The sequence below is a fragment of the Panonychus citri genome, unplaced genomic scaffold (genome assembly GCF_014898815.1).
Source record: "Panonychus citri isolate SS breed McGregor unplaced genomic scaffold, ASM1489881v1 Contig00063, whole genome shotgun sequence".
In the NCBI taxonomy this organism is placed as follows: domain Eukaryota; kingdom Metazoa; phylum Arthropoda; class Arachnida; order Trombidiformes; family Tetranychidae; genus Panonychus; species Panonychus citri.
Window position 1 is genome coordinate 166,569 of NW_026515468.1, and position 27,653 is coordinate 194,221.

At 33.9% G+C, this 27,653-nt stretch overlaps 3 protein-coding genes across 3 annotated transcripts; 1 reads left to right on the forward strand and 2 right to left on the reverse strand.

The window, feature by feature from the left end:
* The first annotated feature begins 1,847 nt into the window (after nucleotides 1-1,847).
* On the forward strand, nucleotides 1,848-9,990 carry LOC128386196 (fatty acid synthase-like). The gene is given in 6 exon segments (XM_053345192.1): nucleotides 1,848-2,021; nucleotides 2,100-2,252; nucleotides 2,317-7,374; nucleotides 7,457-8,058; nucleotides 8,061-9,533; nucleotides 9,606-9,990. Coding segments are annotated over 6 exon segments (7,551 nt in total). The 5' UTR covers nucleotides 1,848-1,879; the 3' UTR covers nucleotides 9,729-9,990.
* Nucleotides 9,991-11,533: 1,543 nt separating this feature from the next.
* Nucleotides 11,534-12,630, reverse strand: LOC128385947 (uncharacterized). The gene is made up of 2 exons (XM_053344882.1): nucleotides 12,364-12,630; nucleotides 11,534-12,304 (listed from the first exon to the last, which is right to left on the reverse strand). Exons 1-2 carry the CDS (start codon nucleotides 12,389-12,391, stop codon nucleotides 11,613-11,615), a joined length of 720 nt encoding a protein of 239 aa, XP_053200857.1. The 5' UTR covers nucleotides 12,392-12,630; the 3' UTR covers nucleotides 11,534-11,612.
* Nucleotides 12,631-14,310: 1,680 nt separating this feature from the next.
* On the reverse strand, nucleotides 14,311-27,630 carry LOC128386212 (otoferlin-like). The gene is given in 8 exon segments (XM_053345209.1): nucleotides 14,311-18,949; nucleotides 19,036-19,136; nucleotides 19,459-21,527; nucleotides 21,530-22,712; nucleotides 22,787-23,544; nucleotides 23,547-24,498; nucleotides 26,459-27,121; nucleotides 27,192-27,630. Coding segments are annotated over 6 exon segments (5,238 nt in total). The 5' UTR covers nucleotides 24,493-24,498; nucleotides 26,459-27,121; nucleotides 27,192-27,630; the 3' UTR covers nucleotides 14,311-18,768.
* Nucleotides 27,631-27,653: the final 23 nt, after the last annotated feature.

Here is a 27,653-nt window from a genome sequence, read left to right on the forward strand (position 1 = left end):
GTTTCACCCAGATCACTCTACTCAAGGCTGGCGCCTATGCCTGAATTGTACGAAGCAATCACGGGCAAATTTCTTTAGCCCCTCTTTCTTTTTCTCTTTCTTTTGGCCCTATGACCCCTGCCCATATGCCCATACCTTCGGTACCCACCCCCACATAAGGTTAGTATAGCCCTATGACCCATGGCCCTATTACTTTTAACGTAGCCCCGAAATTCCCTTTCTTTTCTCTTTCTTTCTCTTTCTTCTCTTTCTTCTCTTACTCCTCTTACTATTCTTCTCTTTCTTTTTTATTCCTCTTTCTTTTCTTCTCTTTCTTTTTTTTGATGACCCTTAACCCCGTACCCTACCATAGTACCATGTATGGGGAAATGGTCCACCCTCCCTGCAGACAGTCAACATCAAACTATCGTAAATCCTTGGCCTCTAGGATTCTTTTGTAGCAATTTTCAAACCTTCAAGAACCATAGTTACTGTAGAAGTTCCTTTTCTCATAGCCTCGGTCACTAGTTGATTCAATGGCATGAGCTCGCCTCGACAGCATCTAAAAACATTTATTTTGATATTTAATTAGTTGTTAATAGAGAGATTTTGTCTAATTACCTGAGTCCATCTTTGAATCACTTTTCACAGTAAATAAAATCAAGTTAAATGATGAGCTCCTCCTTCTTTTGCCTTTTAGCTCTTTTAGCCTTTTTTGCCTCTTACTACGGTCCTTTCACCAACTATGATCAACTCTTGATCTCGGATCAGATTTAAGTTTAGGTCAATTTAATTTGAGGATTAAAAAATCTTGTTTCACCAACCGAAATCAATTGATCCTAGCTCAAATTGTTGTTTCACCAACCAAAATCATCTTCAATTGATCTCGAAAGTCTTGATCAAAATTTAATCTTGGCAATTACCACGATTGACTTTTGATTCGGACTTTTTTTCTCGTTTTTTTCCATTCTTACTCATTTTTTTGAATTTTTTCACATAAATTGATTAATATCGTTATGTCCTATTATTTTTCTACAATTTTCGCTAGCGTAAATAAAAATCTCTCTTAAAAAAATATTAAACAAAGATATTAAGAAAACTTGATCAGTGTAATCATATAACTTGTTAATTGTTTTGAAATCAATCTTAATTTCAAGTATTTTGCATAAATAATTAATTAATCCATCCCCTTGAAATTAACCACTTTTGTCTAAAGAGAAATATGCTTTTATTGTTGTGACCGTTGTTTTGTTTGATGATCGGTTGGTTAAAAAATTAATTAAAAGTTGAGAGTAAAAATGAAAAAATATGGGGAAAGACTTTCTTAGGGACAATTTCCTAACTAAATTAATATTTAATTGATTTGAATTCAACTTGATTTGAACCTCAAAATATCGTTTATCAGATCGTCGATTGTAGTTCAAACTAAAAATTACTTAGATTAGACTAACCATGAAGATATTTAAATAATTAAGTCTACTTTTTTTCAGTGATTCTCTAGACTCTTGGGATGGGAAACTTTATTATTAATACTTTCTAATAAGAATGATTATATCGATAATATCTGATGAAAATAAATACAAATTCTTCTTAATTCAATAGAAGAAAACATATTAGCTTGCATGAGATGGTTTGGGTTTCCAAAAGACAACAACAAAATGGTTTGTTCAGACACCATTTACAATATACATGGCAGTCTCATTTTCTGGTATATTAATGTACTTAGTATTTAATTAGCTGGGTACCTTTCACTTTGCCAATTCAAATGCATATGTATTAGATTCTGATAAATTAAATCAATTGTTTTGAATATACATAAGTTGCACTTTTTGCCGTTATAAATGTTAATCATCTTGTCAAGTTTAGTTTTCAAAAAATTTATTGTGTGAGTTATATTGCCATGGCTTCAATACCTTACAACTTATTAGTTATTTCTGGTATATCTGGACGTTATCCTGAGGCTCAATCTTTGGAAGAGTTTTGGTTCAACCTGTTGAACGGTGTTGATGGTGGTTCTATCGATGATAGAAGATGGCCAACTAGTGAGTATATCAATTTGGTTTTCGAAACATTTGATTATATTACCAAGAAACTTGTATTCGTCTCTCTCTTTCTATCAGATTTGCTCAATATACCTAAAAGGTTAGCCAAAGTTCCGAATATTGGCCTTTTTGATGTAGAATTTTTCAAAATACCTACAGAGTCTGTATCAACCATTTTGCCATCAATTCGTGTTTTGCATGAGGTTATATACGAAATGTTTATTGATGCTGGTAAGTTTACAATCGTAAAATATTTTGAGAAAAGTTATTGATTCGTTTTTGAATCAAATGGAAGGTTTCATCCACGATAGTTGGCGTGGTACGAACACAGGTCTTTTTGCTGGTGTAAGTGCGAGTCATAGACCACAATTAGATGGAGATCCTCTTGGTCTTAATCATCCTGAAAGTATAAATTGGTTACATTATGTGCTTGATCTGAAAGGTCCAGTCATCAGCGTGGACACTGCATGTGCCGCCGCTGCTTCAGCTTTCGATATTGCAGCGAGAAGCATATTGTTTGGCGATTGTGATCAAGCGATTGTTCTTGCTCATAATCATTGTGTTATTCCATACATTTCGCTATGTTTCAGATCATTTGGAATGACAAGTATTGATGGTAAGTCCAAATGTTTAGATGCTGATGCTAATGGTTATCTCAGATCTGAGAGTATTGTTGCGATTTTAATTCAACGTAAATCTGATGCCAAGAGAGTTTACGGCTCTCTGATAAATATCGTTGTGAATAATGATGGATTCACCAAAGAAGGAATTACTTTTCCACGACTCGAAGGTCAGATAGATGTTCTTAGACGATTATTTAAAGATGTGCATTTAGATCCAGAAGATATCGATTATGTTGAAGCGCATGTAACGGGAACTGCAGCTGGAGATCCAATTGAATGTAAGGCATTGATGGAAACTATGAGACCCAATTCAGATAAACCTCTTCTTGTTGGTTGTCTTAAATCCAATATTGGTCATTCTGAAGGTTCTTCCGTATTAAATGCGATCTCAAAAGTTGTTAAGATTTTCCAAACTGGAGTAATTCCTGCTAATTTACATTTTATCGAACCAAATCCAAATATCGATGGACTGATTAAAGGTGTTATTAGACCAATTCTTGAAAATACAAGATTCGATGGAGATCATATTATGGTAAATGCATTTGGGTTTGGTGGTGTCAATACTACCTTCATTTTGCAAGCCAATTCGAAAAGAATCGAAAAGGCTGACCTGATTTTGAGTTCCAATAAAATACCACGTTTAGTCAATTTTTGCAATCGAACTTATGAAGGTTTGGAAACTATTGTTGATTTTATCGAGGAGGAAAAAGGATCGTTAACAAAATACACGTTGGCACTTTTGGATAACATGAGTAAGATCAAACCATCAACAGGGTTTGATCATCGTGGATATTTACTGTTGGATGATGAACAAACAGTCATTCATCAAACATTTAAACAAAATGTATCAACTGATGAAGTGTTTCCTTGGTTGATATTCACTCCAATGTTTAATGTCACATCACAATCATTTGTTCAACTGTTGGAAGTTCCTCTAATTTATTCAAGAATAAGATCTATGCAAACTGATCGCTTGAGTTCATTAGGAATTGATGTTATCAAGATTATTGAATCTAATCAACAGGATTTAATTTCCTTATTAATTTCGTCAATTGTGATCCAAATTGCTCTTTGTGACCTACTAACTAAACATTTGGAAATTAAACCCAAAGGTATCATTGGTCATTCGATTGGTTCAATTGCTGCTTCTTATGCTGATGGATGTATAACTGATGAAGATGCTCTGTTAATCGGTTATCATATTGGTTTCGCTTGTGAACAATTGAAAAGAAAAGGAGCAATGGCTTATGTTAATTTACCATGGAGACAAATCGAAGAGATGAATTTTGGTTGTATCGAAGTAGCTTCACACGAGTCGGAAGATTGGACGTTGATCACTGGTACTGAAGATGCAATTGAAAAGTCCATCTCAAAAATCGAGTCTAATCACAGGACAAATATCAAAACAAATCTTATTGATACTAAAGGGATTCCTTTTAACTCATCTCTGCTTAGTGAAATATCAAAACCGCTTGAACTTGAAATCAACAAATTTCTCAGACCATTGAAGACAAATTCAGGATTAAATACTCACTTTTGTGAAAACTGCATGAATTCTGATCAAGGGCATACCATTGATGGACATTTTTTCGTTTCCTGTATCACAGAATCATGTAATTTCAGTGGTATAATAGAAAAGATTGATTCTAACTCTGTGTTACTAGAGATTAGTTCAAATGTTGAGACGAGACAGTCATCGATATTTCTAATTAATGGCCAAGAAACATTGACAAATATTTACAACTATAATCGATCAATTTTGCATCTCTATAAAATGATTGGTCAAATTTATCTTCATGGTCTTAATCCAATGGTTACGAATCTTTATGATCAAATTGAATATCCAGTCCCAAGAGAAACTCAACCTGTTGGTCATCTGATTAAATGGAAGCATGAAAAGGAATGGTTCGATGCTAAGTATGACAAGTATTCCAATCAACAAACTGAACTTATCAAAATAATTGATCTTCACGACCCTTCCTGGTCATTTCTTACTGGTCATCAGATAGATGGAAGAATTTTGTTTCCAGCAACAGGTTATCTTTATGTTGCTTGGCAAATGGTCTGTAGGGCTCTGAATCTCGAACCTAATGAAAATCCAATTGAATTCTATCAAGTTCAAATTCTTCGAGCAACACAATTCACATCAACTGCAAGTCAAATGAAATTTGTTACGAAAATTAACGAAGATCTTGAAACTTTCCTCATCTACGTTAATGAGAGTAAAAATGTTTGTATAAGTGGAAAATATCGACTTGTTGATAAACCGACAGTAAACTTGCTACCTGCTGATTTTAAGAATATCAAAGAAAGTTCAGATGTTATACTTCAAAAGAATGATATTTACAAGGAACTTAGAATTCGTGGTTATGATTATTCAGGATCATTTCAAGGTGTAGAAGAGGCTTCTTCTAATGGAAAGTTGGGTATAGTCAAAGACACTGGACATTGGATTAGCTTTTCTGATGCTTGTTTACAGGTTTCGTTATTGGCTTCGAAGTCCCGTAAGCTGATTGTTCCTGTTTACATTGATTATGTTTACATGTTTCCACCAGAAACATTAAGTGCTTTTAGCGACGAAACTGTCAGATCAGTTTCTGATTCTACTAAAGTGCTTAGCGTTTATTTCAATCAAGAAACGCGAATGGGACTAACAAACGGGTTCATTCTTAAAGGATTAGAAGGCGAAGAGATCAGAAGAAAGATCAACACAGTAAACCACCAAATACGAAACCATAATCTAATCCCATTGAACTCGTATCATAAGTTTAGCAATGAAAAAGCAATAAGACAACAAGAGTATAGTTTTCAATGCTCGAATTTAATTGAAAATATCGAGAGATTGAAATCAAGAAAACTTGAACTGATAGATTGTATTGATCTTAAGCCAGAGATAAATGAAAGTGATGAAGCTTTTAGACAAATTTTGAATGAGATTTTAGATTTGGAGATACAACAATGCAAAAGTCCAATGGATGGTGTAGATTTCAACTCGAATTTAGATAATGTTCTCAACAAATATCATGATGCTCTGTGTCACGATTTTTTCTTTTATGAGCCAGAAAATATTTTATACGAACAAATTCTGAGCATTGCAAGATACAATTTAATCAAGAAAAAAATCTCCATTGCATTTTGTAATTTCAGTCAAAAACTATTTGAAAACGAGATTGAAAATATTTTTAATGATTATGGATTCACAACGATGAATAATTTTATAAAGAGTGATTCTAATTTGGTTTATATTCAGAATCAAAACACCGAAAATAGTTCAGAATCAAAACTATACGATTTTGTTATTATTCGTGACAAGTCTACTCTTCTCATGTACAAAGATACTGAGCCTGGAGTCAAGTGCAATCAATACGATCCATTGTTGAAGAATCTATTTGATTCACTAAAAGAAGGTGGATTTTGTCAAATTATGACGAGAACGAAATTAAGACCAGTCGAACAAGAATGGCAACAATTGATTGGAAATAATCAACAGATCAACTTTGATTTATCAACACTAAAAAGTAACGCAACCGATGTTGGATTCACTTGGATATGCCACAAGGAGATGATCGATGAAGGATATTGTTCAGTTCTACTGAGACGTCCATTCGCACCTAATCCAGATCAACAGGTAACATTTATCAGAGTGAAACTTGATAGTAATTATGATTGGATTGATAAGATAAAAGAATTGTCGAAAGATAAGAATCATAAAATCTGGTTAACTGGAGGTGGTTATGATAATGGGATAATTGGATTCATCATGTGTCTGGTTAAAGATCCTCAATATAATTTGAGATGTTATTATGATCCGAAAAAAGGAGATGACGAAGAGATAATTGTTCCTGATGAAGTGATGGAAAGAGATTTGATAGTTAATGAAGTTGATGATGAAGGAGAAATTGGATTGTATAAAAGTGAACTTGTCAATCTTGATGATTTACAAATTAAAACAATTTCATGTTATGCTGATATTAAAACAAAAGGCGATCTCTCAAGTTTACGATGGTTCCAATCACATCACAGTAATTGGACTCATATTCCTAAGAATAAGCTCATCGAAGATCATGAAAAGATAAAAATCTATTATGGATCTCTGAATTTCCGTGATATTCTCGTCGCAACTGGACGAGTTCCTCTTCGTTCATATCCTCTTTATGATAGTGTTCATTACATGCCATCAATTGGTATTGAGTTTTCGGGTATCAATTCGTCTGGTGAAAGAGTTATGGGTATTTGTAATTCGAGTGGATTAGCAACTTCATCGATAATCCAATCAAATTCATCTTGTATCTTTGTTCCTGAACACTGGACATTAGCCGAAGCTGCAACAGTTCCTGTTGTCTATCTAACAGCTTATTATGGTTTGATTTCTCGAGGAAATTTACAATCTGGTGAAAGTGTTTTAATTCATGCAGGTTCAGGAGGAGTTGGTCAAGCAGCTATTTCGATCTGTCTATCAAGAGGTTGTCAAGTATTTACTACAGTTGGAACACAAGAGAAAAGGGACTTCATTAAGAAACGTTTCCCTTCAATCAATGATGATCATATTGGTGATTCTCGATCAACATCATTTGAAGATATGGTTATGAAGATGACCGATGGTCGAGGTGTTGATTTAGTTTTAAACTCACTTTCTGATGATAAACTAAAAGCTTCAATCAGATGCTTGTCAAATTTCGGTCGCTTTATCGAAATAGGCAAATATGATATGATCCAAAATACTAAAATTGGTAAGTCGCAAATATTAATAATATTTTCAATCATTCAGATTTGACAATGAATTTACAAATTATTAATTAATTACCCAAATAGATTCTCAATTCATAGATTTCAACAAAACGTTTCATGCTTGTTGCTTGGCTTTTCTACAAGAGGATGTGTTCATCGACATGATTCCTGATCGGATAACAATTTGGAATAATCTCATTGAGATTTTAAAAAAAGGAATCGAATCAGGTGAGGTTGTACCTCTACCGACAACTATATTCCAAATGCATCAGCTTGAAGAATCGTTTAGGTTTATGGCAACAGGGAAACATATTGGTAAAGTTTTGATTCAAATGAGAGATGAAAATGAAGATCCGAATAAAGTTAAACTTTATCGTTCAATTGGTCAAACATTTTTTGATCTTAAAAAAAGTTACATAATAACCGGTGGACTCGGAGGATTAGGACTCGAAATAGCTTATTGGATGGTATCAAGAGGAGCAACTAATCTGATTCTTACTTCACGTTCTGGTATTAAAACAAAATACCAAGAGTATATTCTAAATAGACTTGAGAATAACAAGTACACTTATACAAATATTATCATCTCTAATGAAGATTGTTCCAATTTGGAATCAACTGAGAGGTTAATTAATCAAGCACAAGAATTGGGCCAAATTGGGGAGTATTTCATCTTTCTATGGTTCTAAAAGACGGACTATTCGAGAATCAAACAGCTGAAACATTTGATGAAGCTGTCAAACCAAAAGCGATCGCTTGTCGTTATTTGGATCAACTAACTCGATCTCTACCCTACGATATTGATTATTTCGTATGCTTTTCTTCAATAGCAGTTGAGGTTGGAAATATTGCCCAGGCAAATTATTGTTTCGGTAATACAGCGATGGAAAATATTTGTAGAAAAAGAAGATTAGATGGACTACATGGTTTGGCTATTCGATGGGGAGTAATCGGTGATGTCGGGATATTTACAGAGATGCGTCTCAATAGATGGCAAATTCATTTAAACGCGTTGAGATCCTATGAACCAATTCGTTTAAATTTAGTACGTGATTCACTTGACAAAATTTTAATGTCATCCGGTGATAGTTCACTTTTCACCATAGTTTCATTTTCTGATAAAAAAAGTGCATCATCAATAGGGAATAATTACTCATTGAAACAGAAAATCTTTCATATCCTTAGTGTTAAAGATGCAACTAAAGTTGATCCACAGTCAACTTTATCTGAACTTGGTCTTGATTCATTGATGGCAGTTGAAATCAAACAAGCTCTCGATACTGATTACGATTATTCAATGACAACCAATGAAATTCGAGAATTGAAAGTTGGTGAATTAGATGAACTTGAAAAGAAATTGAAAAAATCAGAGAAGAAAAAAATCAACTCTTCTTTTTCAATAACTGAACACAGAAATATTTTCCATATTGATACGCAATTATTTGTCCCATTGAATCAAAGTGAATTTGGATTACCATACTTTTACTTCCCTAGTCAATCAGGTCGATTCCATATCGCAATTCCAGTATTTGAATCATTCTCAAAACCAGTGATCGGCATCAGTTGGAACAAAGACTGTCAAAATCTCGAATCAATTGATGAAGTTGTCAACTTTTATGTAGATTCTTTTATAGCCAAATATCCAAACGAGAAAACATTCAATCTCATTGGTTTCTGCCTTGGGGGAGTGATTGCCTTGAAAGTGGCCATTGGCCTGCAAAAGAAATTGGGTCAAGATTCTGTCAGAAACCTCATCATGATCGATTCATCGCCTGAGAAATTAAGCTACGAAACGAGAATCGCTAAAAAAGAATATGAAGGAAAAGATGAAAACACAGCATTTACATACTTTACATTGAATTATCTTTCACCCTTCATGAAAAGTGATGAAAAAAACGAAGTGAGAACAAAACTGTTCGAACTCAAAACGAAACAAGAAAAGTTAGAATATGTAACTGCAACTATCAACAGGATAGGATCGTTTGAATATTCTGTTAACCAGATAAGTGATGCTCTCGATATTTTTGCAGATAAAGTGCGAAAAGCTGCCGACATGAATGTGGACGAAATTTTCAACGGTGAAATTGTTTTAATTCGAGTAACAGATTCGGATGAAAACAACGCCGATTTTCATCATTTGGAAGATTATGGATTATCTAAAGTAAGTTAATTAATTCATTAATGGTGAATAATCATAATAATTAAATTCTATTCTTAAAATTTTTCAATACAGTACACAAATGGAGCTGTCATTGTTTTCAAATTACCTGGGCAATTCAATAGCATGACGATAGATAATGCAAAAAAAATAACTGATATTCTTGAAGCGGTAGCAATGAAATCGTCTACTGGATAAATGAGCGTATAAAATAAAAACCCAATAATACAAGAAGAAGGCCAATTCTGCCTAAAAAATTGATTTCGCTGCCATTTCCAAATGAACTGTATAAATAAAGACTGAAAAATTAAACCTCAAAGGGGTATATCAACCCTAAAATCGACCTCCGTAAAACACAAAACTAACAATTGTTTTAGAGCATTCAATAAAACCTCTCTAACCGTTCTGAATTCTGGTTAGAGTGATTATTTTTTTCTTTATTAAATCTCGTCAAAATGATTTTAAAATATTAAATTCAATATTTTTACTTGCATTTCTAGTTATTTTGAAGATTAAAATAAGTTAAATCGAAAAAGTTAATTAATTTTAACCCTTTCGAGTTGCCCGCTCCTTAAATCGACCTTACAAAAAACGGACAAAATTGTGTAGTTTACTGTACATACATTTTGGTTGAAATTTTCAAAAATTTTTATTTTACTCTCAAACAATTTTCTCTTGACAATTCAGTCCACCTTTGAAATATCATCTCGATTGTCAAAGTAATAACAAGGCAATTCGAAAAAAGATTGTGGGAATCGATTTATCGCCCAATAGTTAGTCAAATGATGGTTAATTAAGTCACTTTTTTGTTCGAAAACTGGTTCTCAAATAAAGATTGTGAACTAAGCCCGGGCAAGATTAAGTCAGAGGAAACTCGGGTGGATTCTGTATGGGTAGCGATTCTGACGTGCAAATCGAGCAATTAAGTTACATGTAGCTGTAATCGCAGGCCGAAAAAAAGTCAACCGAAAGCTGAGCTTACATATCATGAGCCTTATCCAATAAAAATAACAAAATAATTGAAACAAATTACTTTTTGTATCATTTTAATTTGATTTACATGAAATCATTTCAATTAGAAATTTTAAATTTTCCAAACTTAAATTCAGCGAATTGATTGATTTTGACGATTCATCCTCTTCGTTAATTGTTATATTGGTTATTTTTTCACTAAGTGATTCTAATTGCTCTTCAATGAATTTGACAACTTTCGATAGATTTGAATTGGAACAATTTAGCTGATTATTTATTGGTATTAACTCCAAATCTTCAAGATAATTATCAATCAATGAAAGAGCTTGTGATTTAATCCATTCGGGTGATTTATGATTAATCTCTTCCAATAAACTATCGGCAGTCTCATAATCGTGTTTACCAAATCCAGTGAAAGTTAATTCGTGTCGAGTTATATTAATTATCTTCTCATATTGTTTGATTAAATTTCTCAGTTCGTGATTATCATTGGAATCACAATTAGTGAAAATTATCGATAAATCATGAGTCGCATTATTAAGCATCTCCAATGAATGAATTGTTAAATTGATGAATGAATCTTGTTCGCGATTTAAATTGTATTTAAATTCATGTCTAATTTTCTCAATTGATTCAGATCGTTGATTGATTTTCTCCTTTAAAATGTGTACAATTAATCGTGGTTCGGGTGTTGGTAATCTATTAATTAGATCAACTTCACGTAAAGATGAATCAATGGGAACAATTAACACAGAGAGAAAGTAAATTAAACTAATACCGAGAAACATATTAATTGTTTGATAACAATTATCAAATCAAACTGAAGCAACACTGATTATGATTATAACGTTAATCAAAATTTGGATATCTTGATCATTGATTGTTGTTTTAATCAACCAGAAATATCACTAATCGTTAATGATCAAACATTAAAATCGGTTAATTGTAAGTAAATATCAACAATCAACAGTTGATTAAACAAATTGTCCTCAAGATTGAGGTTTTTGCTGTGTAATTGATTAACTACTGAATTAATTGTTGTTAATTGTACAGTTGCACTTGGTTTTAATCACAAGTTTCTTAAATTAAGTTTTTACATTTATCAACAATTCAATGCAATTTATAAGGTTTGCCAACAATTAAGCTTAAAATCATATCAAATTGTTTGATTAATTGTTTCAATGAATAAACCGAAAGGTCAAAATTTGATTTACCTGATTCAACTCGTCTCATAGTATATCTTAACCAATCTAATTGGTCAATAGCAAAACTGACCATTGTCTTATTACCAGCAATCAATTGATCTTGTCCCATGAAGATTATGTCTGATTTATATGAATCAATTAAACTCAACCCTTGAGATTTAATTGTCTCAAAAGTAGTGATATTAATCAATGGATGAAGCCTGTGGATTAATGTCTTGGGCATTAACTGGTCAACATTTAGATCATCATTTAGGTAGTTGGTCAGTTCACTGTAAAAACGAGATACAATTGAATCATATTCAAGTGTCAAATATGTAAAAAGCTCATTGTCAATCGATGGTAAAATTTGATTGTTGGACTGATTAACCAGATCTTTAATCATTTCCAATGAGAAAACGGTAATAGATGCAAACATAGTTTGGTCAGTTGTCAGATTAGCTTGACCACCAAGTCTTACGATGTTTTTAATACGACGATCAATCTGATCAGCAAAGAGTCGGTTGATTAAATCTTGACCATAATGTGGCTTTAAATCATTGAGGAAATCAATTTCTCTTAAAGAATGACAATTGGACACAATCAAGATGAACGCAGTCACTAAATTAGAAAAGAAAACAATCAGATCAATCACGACACAATCAATTAATTGTTCTTACCTAAAATAGCAAATTCAATCGACTTCATTGTAATTTCTCCTTAATTGTTAGAAAACTTTTTCCAACTTTGAACTGTTTCAAATGAATTTCCAACCACAGAGACTTTCAATTGTCTTAAATTTATAACCAACACAAAGAGGTGTATCCATCATCTCAATTAACTAATTGTAATCAAATAGAAATATTATTCTAACAATAGTTCCAATGGTTAGAGTTCAGCTGAAATGAACATTCGTCTATTAGTACAATTACCGATAGATTGTTGAATAATCAATCCTCCCTCAATCAATGATCATTATTAATTGACATGAAGGGTTAACTAATCGATAGTAAAGTTAAGTAATCAGTTGATTGACAGAAGATGATTATCATTTCGATTCGTTTGATTAACTGGTAAATCGTTAACATGGTGATTTACACGTGGTACAATTAATGGCTAATCGAATGAAATAGTTTCCATCATAAGAACAATCAACAATTAAATATCTATTTCGATCAGACTGGACTAACATTCGTTATTCGCTATTTAATTCAACTCTCCGTTCAATTAGAAACCCGATAAGTAAATAAGTTCATAGGTTTTCATGGAAAAATATTCAGAAACAATTTCACAGAAATTTTCAGATGATTTATTGGGTAATAGTAAAAAAATACATGAATCAGAACATGAATGTGACATTGAACGTTGTGTACACTTATGATATCAGATCGTTGATTGTGATTAAGCTAAATCAGTTTAGATGGGTGATTTTTGATGTTGATTAGTTGCTACTTGTTGCTAAGATTCAATGGAAATCATTTTAACGAGAAATTGAAATCTCTGTAAGAGAAGGTGACATGAGCTTTTGAACGATTCATGAGTTGGATCAGAAATTTTTTGATCGAAAAGGGCATTACGAAGGACTCGAAGTTGATCGGTAACATAGTCGATTGTCCCAATAACATTTTCAAATTTCTTCGAATTGGTCTCAATGTTTTTCTTTATCCATTCGATGTCACTTTTGTACATGTTACAAAGGAGCCATAAAGCTTGATTGATAACCCATTCCAAAGGTTGAACATTGAACTTTTCCAATAAAGTATCGGGTGTCTCATAGTCTTCATTCAATTCGTATGAACTATTGGTACCATTTTCAGAATATTCACCGATTAAACCAATATTAACCTCGTAGTTTTCAATGATCTTCTTCAATTGTCCATAACTAGTGGCACTCTCTTGACAATTAGATAATTTCATAGTTAAATTGCCAAGAATTTTAAGAGAATCAAGTAAAGTATTGAAATATTGTTTCTCATGTTGCGACAACGAATTAGATTGTAAAAAGTTGAAGATACTTTGCATTCGTCGATTAACAATGGTCACTAGATATTTTCTCACAACTTCAGGGCCAAATCCCCACAATTGGTCAAGAAAAACCATCTCCCTTAATCGTTGGGTCATCGTTAACTGGACAATGGAAACTTGAAGTAAAACTAATTAAACAAAATCTATTAGACTCACTATGTTCATGTTTTCCCAATTGACTAATACAAGATGATGAACAACAAACGGAAACAAATACAAATGAAAGATGAAGTTATAATAGGAAGTAATTAGTTAATTACTCTTAGTTTGTTTAATTTAGCTAATGATCATTATCATTTTCAGGTGTGTGTTCCTGTTGTTTTCAAGTGTCTTAGTCAATCATCATACACAAGTGATACTCTTAATGTAGTTGATTAGCTTGATTACTATGTTGTTATAACCTTCACAGTCTTTACATCTTGATGGTGAAGGTTAATCATTAAATCATAATAGAACATAAATAAAACGAAAACAATTGGTCATTCATTTGGCTATTAACTGTTTCAGTCTGTATCATTTCTGATTCTTGACCAGTTGATACTTTCGTAATTGACCTGAAGGGTTTTCCAGTGTAACGAAAAAAGAGTAAACAATTAAGGCTGTTCGAAGTTTGAGATTTTCTTTATTGGGAAATGAGATCAAAGTGAATTGTGGTTCTCTGATTGTGATTGGAGATTATTTTGCCGATCGATTTGATTACCAGCTTAGCATGTTGATTAGAAGATCGAATCGCTCCAAGAGTAAGTAGGCACCATTGAGGAATGACTCGGTCATGGCCTCGGTTCTGTGTCGCTCTTCGAGTTCATCTTTAATCGAGGTTAGATTTTCGATAATGTATTGAAGTGGCTCTTTGACAAGTAGACCTTTTCCTTTCTTTTCGTTTGGGCCAAGAACTTTTTTCAAAATTTCGATATCAGTGAAGTATTTGGTCATCATGACAAGGGCTTGGTTGAAAATCCATTCCGATGGTTTGGTATCGAACTTTTTAATTAGCGATCGAGATGTTTCAAAATCGGCAATTCTGCAAAAATCAACGCGAATTCTGCTTATGGTTACAATTCTTTCATATTGTTCAATTATTTTTCGTAATAATTTCTCACAATGAGCATCAACTCCTTGTCTCATTGGCAGTTTCAAGGACAATTCGGTCAATACTGATATCGAACTACAAAAACTGACCAGATAGTCTTTAAGATGTTGAGGTGTATCGGGTTTGGTCATGAATTCACTGGAAAAACGTAATCGACGATCATTAATATGGAGAAATAAATCTCGAACTATTTCAATGCCCAATCCCCAGAATTGGTGGAGAAAAGCAATTTCTCTCAGCTGTTCAGGTTCACAACTCTGAATAATCTTTAATTGATTAGATGTACTCATAATTAGTCCAAAAGTAAACAATTAATCACAAAAGAAAACCAATTGATTTGAAAATATTAACAGTCAACATGTGACAAATGATGATCATAAATACACAATCAGATTAAAGCTAAAAATTTACCATGAGATTAAATTTAAAAATCTCAAACTGCAACCGTTAAATTTTCAAATATCAGACGACAAATTAACAACATCTCATAGTTAATCCGGTTAATTCAAATTGATCGTTAATCAGCCAATGATTTCAGTTCATTTTCCAATTTCCGATATTTACTCACCCGAACGGATCATAATCGAGTCAGTACCGACTCAGAGACAGTTGGAGACAAATTCTTGGCTTAAAATACTGAAATTAACCAACTAAATTAGTTAACTAAATTGTTCACTCGGATAAAAAAGAAAACAATTAAATCGATCAGGTCGCCATCTGTCGTTCTTTTAGTTTACTTTATATTCGTAAATGGTTTTGATTGAGAAAAATTTTTAATCAATTGATTCGTTTATTGGTAATTTAATGATCATTTACATGAGAGGACTTGAATTTCAAGTGTTGGAGTGAGAGAAATGAGATTAATTAACAGTGAATAGAGATCACAGATTATAATTACACAAAATTAGATTCAATCCAAGGGAAGGTTTTTACACTGTAATGTCCAGTGAATCTTGGACCTGGAGAAAGTCCGAACGATTGGTCTGTTTGAGTTTCGGCTGTCGATTAATAATCAATATTAATCGACTTATGGTTAGTGTTGGTCATAATCCTCGACAACAGCTTCGATGAGATGATTAAATTGTCGCATTAGATCATGATATGAGCTCAAATTGGATTGTTTCATTGGGTCCGATGGATCTTGAGGTAATGTCTGTTTAACGGCTTCGTAAATTGACCTGATTTCATCGATAATATAAGCGATATGCCTATGATTTAGACCGATTTGTTGACCATTGGATTGCAATTTAGCGATTATTTTCTCGACGCAATCGAGTAAAACAATATAATGGGATATGAGATCAAGAGCTTTTAATTTACTCTCAGGTAAATATGTTGAATTAAAGAGAGTAAAGTTATGAAACGATATCGATAATTGTAATTCTGATAATGAGTAGATGCGAAAATTTGTCGAGAGGAAAAAGATTTGAACTAATCCACTATATTCGGTAAAATATTCACTCATACAATCCTTGAACTCTTTCGGACTACAATTAACAAGAACTGGGAATAAACTTGAACACGATTCTGAGAGTGTTCTCAGTGACATTCTAGCATTAGAATAGAAACATACCTCTTTGTTACTCAGATTATTCGAATTATCTTCTAAAGCTCTTTCGATTGATCCAATTCGATGTTCAATTATGGCGAGAAAAAGTTCAACCATCAACACATTGGAACCTTGGATTGACCAGAATTTTGAAAGAAAATCAATCTCACAAACTTCCATTGATTCCATTGTCAATTTAATCCAATCAAAGTTCAACTTGAACTATGTAAACGTTTTGTCGACAATCTAATCAATTGGTGACACTAATTAATTGTCCAGAAAAAAAATTAATTAGAGGTTAAAGTTGAAAATGTGAACAACAAACAACAAAATGTAAACAGAAAAATTTAAAATCGCAATCAATGATTATTGATGAGCCATCTATGGGAATTAATTGGTAATCAATTGATTAAGTCTAAAAGGAGGTAACATTTAATTGTTTAAAAAAGTGTATCCATTGATTAATTGATTAGTTAATTACAAGGTAATCAATGTGAAAATAATTTAAAGAAGCGCAATTGTTTAGGATAATTTAACATTGGGAGTTGAAAATGAATGTTAATTAGTCAAGTGAATGTCATGATTTTGATTGTGTCTTGATGGTCAATTGATTCAACTGGATTAAAGTTGATCGGCTGGTCAAGCTTGTGGATCGTTCGGTGGGTTTAAGGCTTTCGGCTGTCGAGGTGGTGGAAATAAGAGATTGGCTCGAGCCGAAGTGAGTGTTTTTATCATGTAATGGAAATTTTTGAGTAAAAGATAGAGCGGGTCACAGTTACGCGATTCGTTTGACCGTAAGTCCGTTGGCATGATGGTCATTCTTTCAAGTGTTTCCAGTAGCGAGCGAAGTTTAGAGAGGACACTTTCGATTCCCAAAATGTTAAGGCCAATCGGTTGACCGTAATGGTTGTTTGTTTGAATTACCACTCTGATCACTTCGATATAACAAATGTAAAGTCTAACCAGTTCAACGGCCATTGATTTATAATAGGGAATCGTCGCTGGATCGCTGGTCAGTTTCATCAAGAGTGTTTTCGATGTTTCATCTTCCGCTGGCTCGTGACTGAATAAAACACGTAATCGTCGATGGCAAACACGAATGGAACATTTATATTGGATGATCACTTCTTTTAATCTCTGTAAAAGTTCACATTCATCGGGACCCGAATCAATAAATGATCTGAATGATAATCCCAATCGCTCAAGACTCTCAACTAATCCATTACAATGAGCTAATTGCTCTTCGGTGATAATTTCTTGTTTCTCCACTTTCACCCTGTTGATTGACAGGATTCGACGATGAATCAGAGCCAATAAAAGTTCTTGTATCAATGTAGCTCCACCCGGAAGAAGCCAAAATTTATCAAGAAACTCAAATTCTCTTAGAGCCATTCGATTAAATATAAACTGATTGTAGATTAAGATGGAAAATTAGATTAATGGTAATTACAAGAAATTGAACAAAAAAAAAGATTAATAATTGTATTGGGTAACCTGTTGACCGCTGCTCATTAAATCAAAGCTGATGACAATTAAATGGATTAGTAGACAAACTGTTAAGCCATCTATGGGATTATGTTGATACTTGAGAAGCAAATTGAAAGCAAAATTAATAATTAAACTTAATTTCTACAAGGTGTCCATCTTCATCACTTGTCATCATGTCACTCACTCAATATCTTCATCTAAGGCTTGGACTCACCAAACGTAATCAACTAATTCTGGGATCAGATTGATTCCGAGGTGAAAATTGTTTCACCGAGGCCGATTAGTTGATTGCCGATTCTTTGATTTTGGATTCAAATTGAGTTGGAATAGGAAAAATGAAGAAAAAGTCAAAACCAAAAGTTAATCGTGTTAATTGTCAAGATTGAATTTTGATCAAGACTTCTGAAATCAATTGAAGATGATTTCGGTTGTTGAAACAACAATTTAAGCTGAAATCAGTTGATTTGTGTTGGTTAAACAAGATTTTTTAATTCTATGATCAAATTGTCTAGAGCTTAACTCTGATTCGAGATCACAATTTGATAATGTTTACTGAAACACGAAAGTTGTCATCAGCTGATTTGAATGTGGAATCAAATTTGATTACGGTTGAATACGAATCCTCATCACCATAATAATCTAATTATTAATTAAGTCATTTTCATCTTCATCTTAATTGTAACAATTAGTTAATCATCATATTGATCACTTTTACCAAAACATTTTGGAGCGAAATCAAAAATTATACTCAACCATTTAACGATTAGTTAATTTTGGGTTTTACAGAAAAAATCATTCATCTTAACTGTTTGAGTATTTTATTCATTTTAATTTGTTAATAGCGCTTTTTGATTGAGTTGTCGTTAGATAATTGCATAATCAAAGACCTTGAGTAGATTTTAAGGTAATTAGTTAATCGCAATTTGAAGTTAATTAAGCTCCAATCATTTTCTTAACTGTGTAACCAGGTAGAGAATAGAAAAATATCAAAAAGAAAAAGAATAAGAAAACGAAAAGTAAAAGCTTAAAGAAGAACCATTTTCGTCGAGTCCAAATGATGTATCGGAACGACTTCCAGGGATTAGCGAACCATGCGAACGATGTATCAGGTCGTCTAATTTGATTAGAGAAAAATTGATTGGAAAAGATTAGAACAATTAACAGAATTGATCATTCGCCTCATCTGATTATTCAACTTACTGAGGCTTATCCAAAGGCTGAGGTGGATCTCGTGCTAATCCAGCCGGATTAGCATCAGCTTCGTCTTGGGTTAACAGTTCAAAATCAGCCTCCAATTTACCCTATGGGAAAAGTGAATGGATAACAATTAATTAATCATTGAAATAAATGGTGATCATAATGATTATGATGATTGTTGAGATTTTGAGGTTACTTCAAATGTACAATTTAATTATTGCCAACAATTTATGTTTACGGTTTCATGGTGGGGATTATATTTAAGACTAAAACTTGGGAAATTGTCATTTATTGTTAATTCAATTGATTTGATTGTCAACTCTTCGATACAAACATATCAATACAATACTAACAGTAATTAATTGTTTTCCCTTCTCATTTTGACAACAATTAGTTGACTCTAATTATGTTGTAATAATTACTTACAGTTAATTCAGTTCCTCCGTCGGCTAGATTAGCATAGAAAGGCCACCAACCTCTGATACGTTTTTCTTTGAATAAGTTGATTCGTGAACTTTTAATTATTTGATTGTTGTTACTCGTATCAACGGAACTAATTGTTGGACTGTCCGAAAGTATGTCCAAGGTGCATTCTTTTGCCGATCGAGCTCCTCGAGGGAAATCAATTAAATTGATTGGTAAACAACCGAGAAAATCATCACCCGAAAATGAATCATAATCCCAAACCTGAAGATTCAATTTACAGGGAATCTTTAAATCTGTTGAGTTCATGGCGAAAAATGAATCTTTCTTGCGAACTAGGATAACACCTTCAGCGGGAAGGAAATCGAAACGGAAAACAAATCGCCAATTGAAATTTCCCTCACCGGTCAACGATCGGTAATGAGTATCAGTCTGTTGAGCTGCTTTGGGATCGTCTACCCAGCCCTTGATGTAAATGTCGGACATTTTTTCACCGGAAACCAATGAATCATCATCAAGAATGACATCTTTTGTATTCCAAATGACCACCCGAAGTTCATATGATCGTGGAGCTCTTGGTGCAATGTCCAACGGAGGTGGTCGTGGGTCACTTAATCTAAACATATCGATCCACATCTCGAGTTTACCTTGTTTAACTCCCGGTTTATCGGGTCGATACAATGATCGAGTCTCAACATGTTCGGGTACCAATGAATAGCCAAAGGCCTCTTTCCATGAATTCAACACTCCCAACGATAACTGTTCATCTTCATGGGGAATCTCAGTTAAATCTGAAGCATCTTCTTGCTTTCGGGTAAACATTAATTTACCAATTTGAATATATTTCTTGGTAATCACTAGGTGACTCATCTTAAGGTCACGACATAATTTGGTCAATATTTGGCTTGGTTTCAGTGAGTCCCGCCATTTACCTGGACCTGATGTTTGATAAGATCTTGGAAGGCCACAGGTAAACCTATGGTCAGAATAATATCTATCTTCAAGGTCAATTGTTGTTTTTCCGATTAGTTCGTCCGTTGAAAAGGAATCATAATCTTTCAATAAGATTGTTAATGTTGATTCGAGAGGAAAAGTGGCCTCAAATTCATAGACTCGTCCGAAAAGAGGATCCAAACAATTTGGCACAAATTTATCAGAATCGTCAAACTTTTGCGATCCAAGTTTAAGGATCGGGTAAAGATCAGCCTTACCGTTTGCATCTCTAGGGATGACATCGTAAGCTCGGACAATGTAAACTCGAACAAGCACCTTAACGGGATCGTTATTGGACAAATGATCGAGAAGTTGAATTCCATTTTTCCATGGACTTTTGTATAATCTAAATGCACCTTTAAAAACGCCCATGGTTTTGGTGTCGTTTGTATCATCGTCAAATTTACCTCGTTTTAAGGGGAATGCGGTCAACTTATTATCGGCACTATGACCATCGAAACGTTTCTCAAGCTCTTCGGGATAAACTCGAAGGGTCAAATGGTATGGAATCATGGACTTTCGTGACTCTCTTCTACCCGATGAATTACCATTTTTCGAGGTAAAGTACCTCATCCACCAATCGATCTCCTCTTCCTCTGATTCTTTGTTAACTTTTTTCTCCATCATCACAATCTCTTCATCGGGTTTTCTTTTCGCTCGAGCAGCGGTACCACCATTAGAGACCATGACTGCGTCCAATTGGTCACCAGTCGATCCAATTTTGGGCTTTAAATGGTCAAGGTCAATGACAATATGACGTTTTGGTAAATGGTGAATGTCAACTTGTTTGTCTTTACTGTAAACATATTTAACTAAAGATCTGACCAAATGAGTACCGACCAAAGTGAACCGTCCAAAAGCACGACAATCGCCGACACGAATGGACAAAGGTGGACAGTAAAACTCTTGGTCAGGTAATTGAAGTTCAATTTCTTTTCGAAATGAAGGGAAATTTGGATTCTTTGAACAATTTGGAATCACAGAGGAAGAAACAATATAACCACCCACTTCTACTTCGGCTTTTGGCTTATCAACTGATAACAATTTGACCCGTTTCAGGTCACGAACACCCCAAAAATGATCTGAAGTTTATACTTTGATAGAGTTGGTCTAATTTGTTGAGGAATTGAGATTATATCTTGACCGTTGGAATGACGAACGGCACCAGGTAAACATCTAGGATAATCTTCTGAACTATCAGAATCACTAATTTGAACCAATTCGAGAGCCATCAAAAGTTGACCACTTTCCGAACTGTTCAACCAAACATCGAACCAATTTAATCGAGGTAAAATATAAGGTTCATCAGCGAAACGGACATAATCGAAGGTGACTTTGGCTCGACCAATCAGTTCGTCATCGCCAATTATATCACGATCGTAAACTTCAGCCAAAGCGGTTAATCTAGCGGCTCTAATATCTTCCCTCGAACCAATCAGACTAATTTGAGATCCGATCATTAATTCATCCCAACAAGGTGATAAAGTTTTCTCCTTGACACTAGACACCAAGATACATTTATCGTAGTATAATTTGACATAAGGATCGGAGAGACCAGAGGTATCGGCACCGATAAGAGATCGAGCCTGGAAAAGATGAGCGCGTGATTGAAAGATTGACCTTTCAGGATATTTAAGATGAGTCGGCGGGTCAACATCTGATTTACTAAGAGATTCAAGAGAGGGCTCAGGTGAATAGCCTGAAGGAAAATGCTTGACCAAGTCAGGGAGTTTATCAGAGACACCAAACCAACAAAGTATATCGACCTGTGATCGAATATGACCATTGGGTCGGCCACCTTGTCGAAGTAAAATTGCTCGAAATTTAGCTGCATGGATACCACAACTTTCGAGTTCAGGTGAATAGACAATGTCCTTGGTCGCAAGTCGTATTTGAGCTATTCTTTTACCCTCAACCAACATGGAAAGGAAAATATCGGGAAACGTAATATGAAGGGAAGATGCTAATTCATTTATTTCATTGACCCATGGGGACACTGCTTGGACAATTGGTACGATGTTACTCGTTGAGACCGAATCTCTCATGGCCATTGTTTCATTTAATATAAACAGAATTTGATCTCTCTGTTTGGACATTTTCTCCTTGTCAAGACGAGAGATTCCTGGTGGATCGGATAAAGATTGTAAATATTGCAATAAACTGGAACAATTTTCGAGTAGTTGACTTAAAACACCAAGTAGACGACAAGCGGCATCGACTTCACGAGTGACCGTTAACGCGTCCACATCAGCTAATCCATTTGACTGTAAAGAAAATGATTCATTGATTAGTTGAAATTGAAGTTTGGGCGATTAACTTACAGTTGAAGTTAACTTACAAGATTTTGAGCGATTCTGGTCAATCTATTGGAAACGAAAAGCCTCCAGGTATCATCGAGCCAATGGAAACGATGAAACATGATCGGCTTAACCGTGTCCAAGGGTAAATGATAAGCGTTTTCCTTGCGATTATTTGAGAAACATTTGGCGGGTTTAATGGGTAAGGTCACACCTCGATATTTGGCTCGAGCTTTTTTATCAGCTTCGTCTATTTTTCCATCGCCATCCAAATCATCTGGATCGCCCATGTTTAATTCAAGGGTTATCGGTTTATCGGCATATCGTTGCTCTATTCGTGAGACTGAATTGAGAAGGCCGAGCGCAAACTCTTTTGGTCCTAAATGTGTCTCATCGAAAGGACCAATATTCTGAATGGACATTCGTTCTAAATCAGGTGAAACAAGGTCAACAAATTCTGTTGTAATTGCGACCAAAAGTCGACCAATATAAGCGACACCTTCTTCCAGACCAGTGGACAAAGTTTTACTCTCGGAGTTTGAACTTTCTCGAGCTGCTCCGTACAAATTGATAAAAGTTGGACCAAAAGTGGGCAGGTAACCATCTTGACCCTCACTAGAGATGTAGTTTAACGGAAGATAATGTGTGGCCAAAAGTCCGTCCGTTCCAAGTTCATCATCTTTAATCTCAAATTTAATGTTCTGGAAAAAGGTTGGAAACATTTCGACAAAAGTGATCTGCTGATTCCAAACGGGTGAAGATGACTTTTTAATGACCGAAGTCCGTCCAGTTGAGCCGCAAACGAAACCGAGACATAAGCATCACAAGGTGACTTTGATGAGGACGAAGAGATGATATTAAGAGCCTTTTTGACCGTTGAATCGGCTCGAGTGAGTCCATATGCTCGATAAATTTTGATGACCAGTTTGATGGATTGTCGTTCGGTAACACCAACCGGGAATAGTAAATTCGATTCGATATCAGATTCATCAGATCCAACGTTATCTGATTCGAGGTCATCTTCGTCTTCTCCCGACTCCTTAGAATCTTCATCGTCCATTGTTCCCGATAAAGGTGAACTGTCACCTTTGAACAGTACATTTATGTCCAATTTCAAGTAGCCTCGAGGCTCATTTGTTTCGAGATCAGTTAGAAGCGCCCATTTCCTATGGAACGAGTGCCCGGGCTGACAGAAAACGGTACCAATGTCACAAGAAAATAGACCAATGACCTCGTCCGATTTCAAAAGTCCCTTTGAATCGTAAACCGTAATCGTAATAACTTTTTGAAATATTTCTAAACGCGGCTGATTGAACGATATGACGAAATATTGATCCCAAAAAGGTGAATTGGTCGATTTCTGAATTGTGGTTGTTTTCTTACGATCTCCGACCATCAATCGAACCATTGGATTAATGTCCAGTCCAGGAAGTTGAGCGGCTTCGATAACACGAATTCCAATATCGAAATGTTCAGGTCGTGATCCATAGCAACGAGATTCAACTGAAGTCACAGCTTCTCGTACCAAAATGGGTTCACGGATCGGTTTCAGAGTGGAATCGGTTGATGATGATGACGGCTGAGGCAAGGTCACACTCTCCGATGTATCGAAAGTGGGCTGAACAATACTTCCTCGACCAATTGACCCTCGTACATTACTTTCCATATCAATGGCCACATCATTAGAAGCGCCCGTTGTGATTGATTCATAATTTTCCTCTGCCAATAATGATTTATCCTCGAACATGATTAACTAATTGTAAATTTAATTAACCAACTGATGAGATAATGTCTGCTTCCCAGGGTTGATCATTAGCTCAATTCCTTAGCAATTAAATTTACTCTAAAATTGGATAAACAATTAAAAGTTAATACTTTCAATTGACAAAATGTTCACCTTGATTGTTAATTGCGGTTGTTTAAGATACGTGGGTTAATTGTCATTGATTAGTTATTCAAATTATCACATTCAACAATTATGATCTAATCAGTGATCAACAAATGAAGACATATGAATAAATTAAGATCTTGGTGAAAATTTAATTACTCTTAATGGGATTTAATTTAACTTTCAAATTTGTTAATGTTAATTGTTCCAATGTGATGATTAGTTTAATTACATTGAATTGATTGACAAACATTTCCCAATGAGTTTCGTTATTCGTTCAAATAGTTAAATTATCAGTGGACAATTAACTTTCAAGGTTACCGTTGAAATTAATGAGGATCAAATCATTAAATCTAAGTTAAATTGTGACGATCAGTAAGTTAATTAAACTTACCTCTCTAATCGATTGCTAGGCAGATTTGAACACAAGGAAATTGAATAGTTATTGATTGTCAGTGGTAAAAACCGAAGCAGTTAATTGTTGGTTTATATCACTGATTGAAAAACTTATAATCAAATGAAACAATCGAGAAACAATTAAGTTAATCCAATAAAATGAAACGAAAACTTCACAAGTCTGAATAAAAAATATTTCCAATGGTATCAGAGTTAATTACGAAACAATTATCAAAGAAAATGAAACTTTATCTAGTTAATTAGTTGATTCTCTTAAGTCAAGGTGGATTTGGTAGTTAAAGTCTCTTTTCCTCCAGACCAAATCATAGATTACGATAATTGCCTAAGGGGTTTATCAAGGATAAGCCACTGGATAGTAACTAAAGGACAAGATTTACCAAAAAGTACACAGGTAAAAAGATGGACTCTAATAGGATAACCTGTTTGATGGTCAATACCTGAAACAGGTATGAATATGTTGAGAAATCTGTATCACTTTCACTTGGAATAATATCAATCAAATGTTCACCTTAATTCACTTTTAATCACTTATTAACTGAATGAATGAATCAAGATGATGGTGAATTGATTGTTTACTCAAAAAAAGACAATCTCTTGGTGTTTGCAAAGTCTTTCTCCATGTAACTTGTCGGATTCTGAAAAAAGGTTAACTTATTTTTAGAGAGAGAGAGATTGTTGTTGTTTCAACTTTCTATTGAATTGGAACTTTTTCTGAGCTTTTTTTGTTCTATTCTTTTTTCAGAATTTAGGTTTGGAGGTTGAACCATCACCAGTGTGGGTTTGATAATCTTCATCTCTCTGCCTTAACCAACAATCCACTCTCTAGATGGTGGGTAACGTAATGTTCATCCTCTGAGATGAATAAGTATTTGGTTTTCCTTTACTTTGAATTGATGAATTACTTTGAATCATGTTCTGAAATGTTGAACATGATAAACAATCAAATGGAAACAATGAAATAATTAACTGTCAACAATTAAAGACATTAAGATAACTAATATTATATGAGAAGGTTAATTGATGATAAACAACATCTTCTTTGTGATGGTTAATGATTTTCATGTTTACCTGCGTGTAAATTGAACAATTAATTTTTCTAAACGATTAATGTCACGTTAATAACCATTGATAATCTAACATCCAATCATTTAATTAGTTAATCAATGAGAAAATTAGTTAAATTTAAAGAGGAAACATTGAATATCCAGCTAAATGAATATTAAACAGCCAAAAGTATTGACTTCAAGTCGCCTTAGGAAAGTAAAGGTAAGATTATCACCTGATGAGATACATTGAAGTGATTCACAAATTACAATTAAGTCGATGAAGACAATTAAATTTGTTGCAATTAAGATGAGATACAATTAATCAACAATGAAGAAATCAACATGTATCGTTTTCTACTTACAATTTAGAATTGACTTGTTGGTAAGTTGTCACTTGATGAACATCATTTGGTTGAAAAGAACGAAGATTGAAAAAGATAGTTGACAATTTAGAGAACAATTTATTAACTAATGGCGATTGTTTGACAACAATTAACTATTCTAATGGTGTTACAATACAAAATGAAGATGGAAAAGTGACCAAGGTGAATACAAGAACCACTGAGAACCCGAGATGTTACCAGATTGAGAACAAGTAACAATGCAACCAGAGAACCGGTTCCTGGTTACATTAAGTGAACTTTCAACAATTAACCAGTTTTTGTTTTCGTAGTTAAGTTAATTCACTTTTCTGGACAATTTAACAACTAACCATCACTCGTTGATTTCATGATGTTGATCCGGTGGAACCAGAATCAGTTGAATTAACCCTGTCTGGTTACATATGAAATGATAAGAGAGACGAGATTAAGTTAATTGTTGGCGGATCAGCAAACTTTTCAATGAAATAAACTAATTAACTTTTCAATTTTTCTTGTTAAATCATAATTTTTATTTTATTCAATTGTATTTCTTTGAGGATAATTGTGTATTCGATGGGTTAACAATTAATGGGATCATGGAAGTTAATTGTTGTTGTTGTTGTTGTTGTTGTTTTTGGTGATCAACTGGAAAGATATTGATATCTAATTGAATGAGAATTACGATTTATTGATTTAGAATTTTGTTTAATTGTAATTAGTTAGTTTTACTTACAGATTGGTTAAAGTTTTGTTTTTGTTGCTTCCATGGAAACTTAATGAATGAATTAACTTCATTGATACGAGTTGATTGTTGACCAATGGTCAGTTGTTAATACTCCAAATCAACCCAATCAAATGATTCGAGAATATCAATTATTGAGAAGAAATTTAATCTTTCCATATCAGGATCGTCGTACTTTAATTCACTCATTTTTTGTCTTAGACAATTAGTTGATTGTTATCAGAGAAACAGATAGAAAATTGTTAATTGTTGATAAGATGTTGATTGTTGTTAACACGGCAACGAACGAGATGAAAATGAACTTAAACCAAAGACTTGGTTGATTGTTATTCCGTTGAAATGAGGTCACTTTGGTCCAAAAATAGTGGCCGAAAATAGTTTAACTTGACCGATATTTGGTGATAGCCTCCTTTATCATCATCTTTATCATCATCTTCTTGATTGTAACCAATC

Bases quoted from the DNA above. Each gene is read 5' to 3' on its own strand.
- LOC128385947 (XM_053344882.1), bottom strand. From the start codon at position 12,391: ATGAAGTCGATTGAATTTGCTATTTTAG. The intron at 12,305-12,363 runs GTAAGAACAATT...TTTCTAATTTAG, and splicing joins GATTGAATTTGCTATTTTAG to TGACTGCGTTCATCTTGATT.